Below are 3,545 nucleotides of genomic sequence, written 5' to 3'. Positions count from 1 at the left end.
TTATGTCTTGCAAAGGCATGTTCAACAAATTTCGAATGATAGGTAAATGTTTTGTAATCTCTGCTTAGTAAGATAAGCACAATAAAATTTTTGATATGAAGAGATAAAGCTATATCGTGAAAAAATATGTAACAGGCTATATTACACATATACATAAAGACATACACAAACAATGAACACTAGTTACATTAAAAACACATTTTAGAAAAATTCTAGGTGTTACCTATGTAATATGTGGATTATTAAAAGCTTTAAAAATAATTTCTCAAGTTTTTAGTTAGACTAGTAAAAATATCCAATGCTCGAACAATAATTTTAAAGAATTTTTATAGCTATCTTTCTTCTTAAACAGTACATTTACTATATCTAAATGATAGTTATGACAAACTAAAGTAGTCACCACTACGAGCAGTAAAACAGGTATTTGTAATTTTTCCCCATGGTGAGAAAAATGCCTCATAAACTACTACCTGGAGGTGAGAGTGAGAGAAGGAAGGAAGGAATTCACTGTCTATATATGTTCTTACCAGGACTAAGGCCAAGTTCTCTCATTAAGTCAGGGTTACAAGCACAGAATCTATGTGAGAACTTTGTTATAAGAGTTTCAAGATATTCCCCACGCTCTTCGGGAGCGTGGATATGACGAAAAAATTCTCTCAGTGCATTGGGCAAGAATTGATTTCTAAAATTATGCAGTGTTACGAGGTCATCCAAGACATCTCTCCTATTAGAAAAAGAAAAAGACACAGCTTTAGTTAACTTTTCTCTATTAACTGTCATGGTTTTGGATGAAAATACTTTATTATTGATTACCAGATCAGTTAATCCTATAAAATATATGTAATTCTTAAAATTAAAAAAATCTAAATATGATTATTTAAGAAATTAAATAATTCAAAAATATTTCATGATTAACGAAACAAGGTGAAACTAGTAATTCTAATTATAAAATGAAAAAATGAAATTTTCAGTATTAAAAAGGACAGCTTCTTTTTAAATGTCTTAGCTAAATCCTAATAAGCAACAGAATTCTTTATTTTTTTTAAATTATGAAAATAAGGAGAATCTTCAACTTCCAAACCAATCCACATCACCAGAGGTAACTGTTTATGCAGACTTTTAAAAATGTCTACATACACTATATAATGTTCTAGAATTTTCTTTTGTTTATTTTATATAGTATATTGTGAACAGCTTTCTATGTCTTTACACATAGATTTAACATCATTTCTTTTAAGGGCTTCGACCTCCTCAGAAAGATTCGGTTTTGATTTGCTATTACAAAGATGTTGGGCTTCCATTGTGTGTGTGGGTGACCTTTTTTTACTTTTACTATGGGAACTTCCTTATCAGCAAGTTAAAGCTACCAAAAGAAATGACTTGTAAAATACAGGACTCCTTTCCCTATCTTTATTTAATTTTGCAATTAGATAAGTGCTATGTAGTATAGTTTTTAAAGTAAAACTTAATTCATTACAAGCATTACTTAACTCATTTCTGATGAAAATTTTAATTTTTTTACCTTTCATCAAGATAGATTCTTAATTTTTTCCAATTTAGTGTTCTTGTACAGAAGATAAACTTTGCTATTTCCTTTGGTGAATCATCTAGGATACCCTTGGACATAAAGTAGTTCACTCCCTAAAGCAGAAAGACAAATCTCATAAATCAAATTAGTCTTTATTTATAAAATTAACAATTAGGCAATAGCAGAACAATAGCCATATATTCTTTCCAGCATTAATAGACTTTTTATAGCTTTAACATGCAAAATACAAGCTAGAACTCAAACTGAAACTATTATTTGTGGTTGATAGTTTACATGCAATGAAAAGTAGGAAATTCAAAGTTAAGACTCCTAAAGAAATCATAATTCAATTTACTGGCTCATGTCAGTTAAAACTAACTATACAGAAATATAACCTAATGGAAGAACGGCGGGGAGTGGTGGTGGGGAAGGGGAGAGGTGAAGAGGGGAGGGAGAAACTACCACATAGACTTTAAAATAAGCTTTATAACAAATACTTCTGCTGCTTGACAGAAAATATGATTTCTTAAAGCTCAGATACACAATCTAATACACTTTTCAAGGAATTATGTTCTTGAGAAAATAAGATTCTTCAAGTGAAAGACTAAGAACTTTATTCTGAAAAGAAAAATAATTATTTAACTTAAAGTGGGCACAATTCCAGGCCAGTTTATGGGCTGTACACCCTTTGGCTTTAAGCACTGCCATATTCTACAAAAATTTAGCTCCAATACACACTTAGGCAAAACATAAGACAAAACAATTTCAATGTTCTTCATAGGATTTATCTTTGAATTTCCTTTTCTCTGCATGCAAAGTTTTCCAGAGAAGCATTAGTTTGTACCTACTTTAGATTTAAATCAACAACAACAAAACATCAACAAAAAAAATCAAACGCTGAAACCAATGTTCTTTCAAGTATATAGAGGGCACATTCAAATAACTGCCTTATGTGGATTTGAATGTGCTTTTATTGAAATAAAAGGCAGGTGTGTTTATTTCAACTCACAGTTATCCAGATAAATGCATTCCTACAAATGCTTATGTCTGGATAATAGCACACTGTGTGCAGTTAATTGGTAGAGAAAATGACGTATTATATACACCCGGCATACTGTTTTCACACATAAATTCCTTCAGCATTTCTTCCCTTTACAAACACTTACATAGTACTCGGAAATATTGCACACATTAAGAATACCAAAAGTTGTAAGAATTTTTATAAAAGACCCTTAAAACTCTTTCATAAAATTTTTATATTAAAAAGGCATAAAGTAATTTGGTACCATGAGGTAAAGCTTTTGAAAGGTTATAATTATCTGTAAATTGTAACTCAAAGATAAGATTTTTTATATAAAACTAATTGGATGAGCCATCAAGATAACATCCTATTAGCAATGCTATCAAATTCTCATGTGAATTTTAATAGTATAAAAACAATCCTAAAGCACTGCTTTTTAAAAAATATATATAAAGAAGAATAGAATGTGATATCATGAAACTTTCTTGTCAACTCAATTGTAAGCCTTGCATCCTGGATACAAGGCTAGAGAATGTAACATGATCAAGATGGAAAGCCAAAGAATTTGTTTGGAATGAGGCTCTCAGCAATTGTCTGAGGGGGCAGGAACTAGAGATATAGGAATGCTTGTTCCATCCTTTCCTCCATTAGTTTGAAAAATCGAGAGTTGACTGTATATTTAATTGATCTACTCAGCAAAAATTAAGTTGGGTTTGATTTTTTCTAAAATTCCTGCATTTAAAAGAATAATCGTATATCAGAAGTATTTCCAGTGCTTAATTTTAATCCAGGTGAATCAAAAACAAAGGAGTGTCAATTAAATATTATTTAATAAGTTCATTATTCATACCTACTTATAAATCAATATTTAAGATATAAAACTAATTCTAATCTACTTTTAAAAATTATATAAAATATAAACCACTACTATGATCCATAAATTAATATGTAAATCTCTAATTATACGATATATGCCATGTTAATATCATTTGATGC

At 29.8% G+C, this 3,545-nt stretch overlaps 1 protein-coding gene across 2 annotated transcripts in view; it reads right to left on the bottom strand.

The window, feature by feature from the left end:
• Window positions 1-310: 310 nt before the first annotated feature.
• FBXO8 (F-box protein 8) overlaps window positions 311-3,545 on the bottom strand; it is a 34,543-nt gene continuing 31,308 nt past the window's right edge. For both annotated transcript variants that reach the window (XM_011360261.2, XM_011360262.2), the window contains exons 4-5: window positions 1,523-1,641; window positions 311-724 (exon numbers count right to left, since the gene is read on the bottom strand). In XM_011360261.2, coding sequence (XP_011358563.1) covers window positions 505-724; window positions 1,523-1,641 — 339 coding nt within the window. In that variant the 3' untranslated portion in view covers window positions 311-504. The remainder of the gene's footprint in view (window positions 725-1,522; window positions 1,642-3,545) is intronic.

This window comes from Pteropus vampyrus, unplaced genomic scaffold (genome assembly GCF_000151845.1).
Source record: "Pteropus vampyrus isolate Shadow unplaced genomic scaffold, Pvam_2.0 Scaffold53, whole genome shotgun sequence".
In the NCBI taxonomy this organism is placed as follows: domain Eukaryota; kingdom Metazoa; phylum Chordata; class Mammalia; order Chiroptera; family Pteropodidae; genus Pteropus; species Pteropus vampyrus.
Note: the sequence above shows the minus strand (reverse complement) of the source record. Positions and strands in the feature narration are given on the sequence as shown.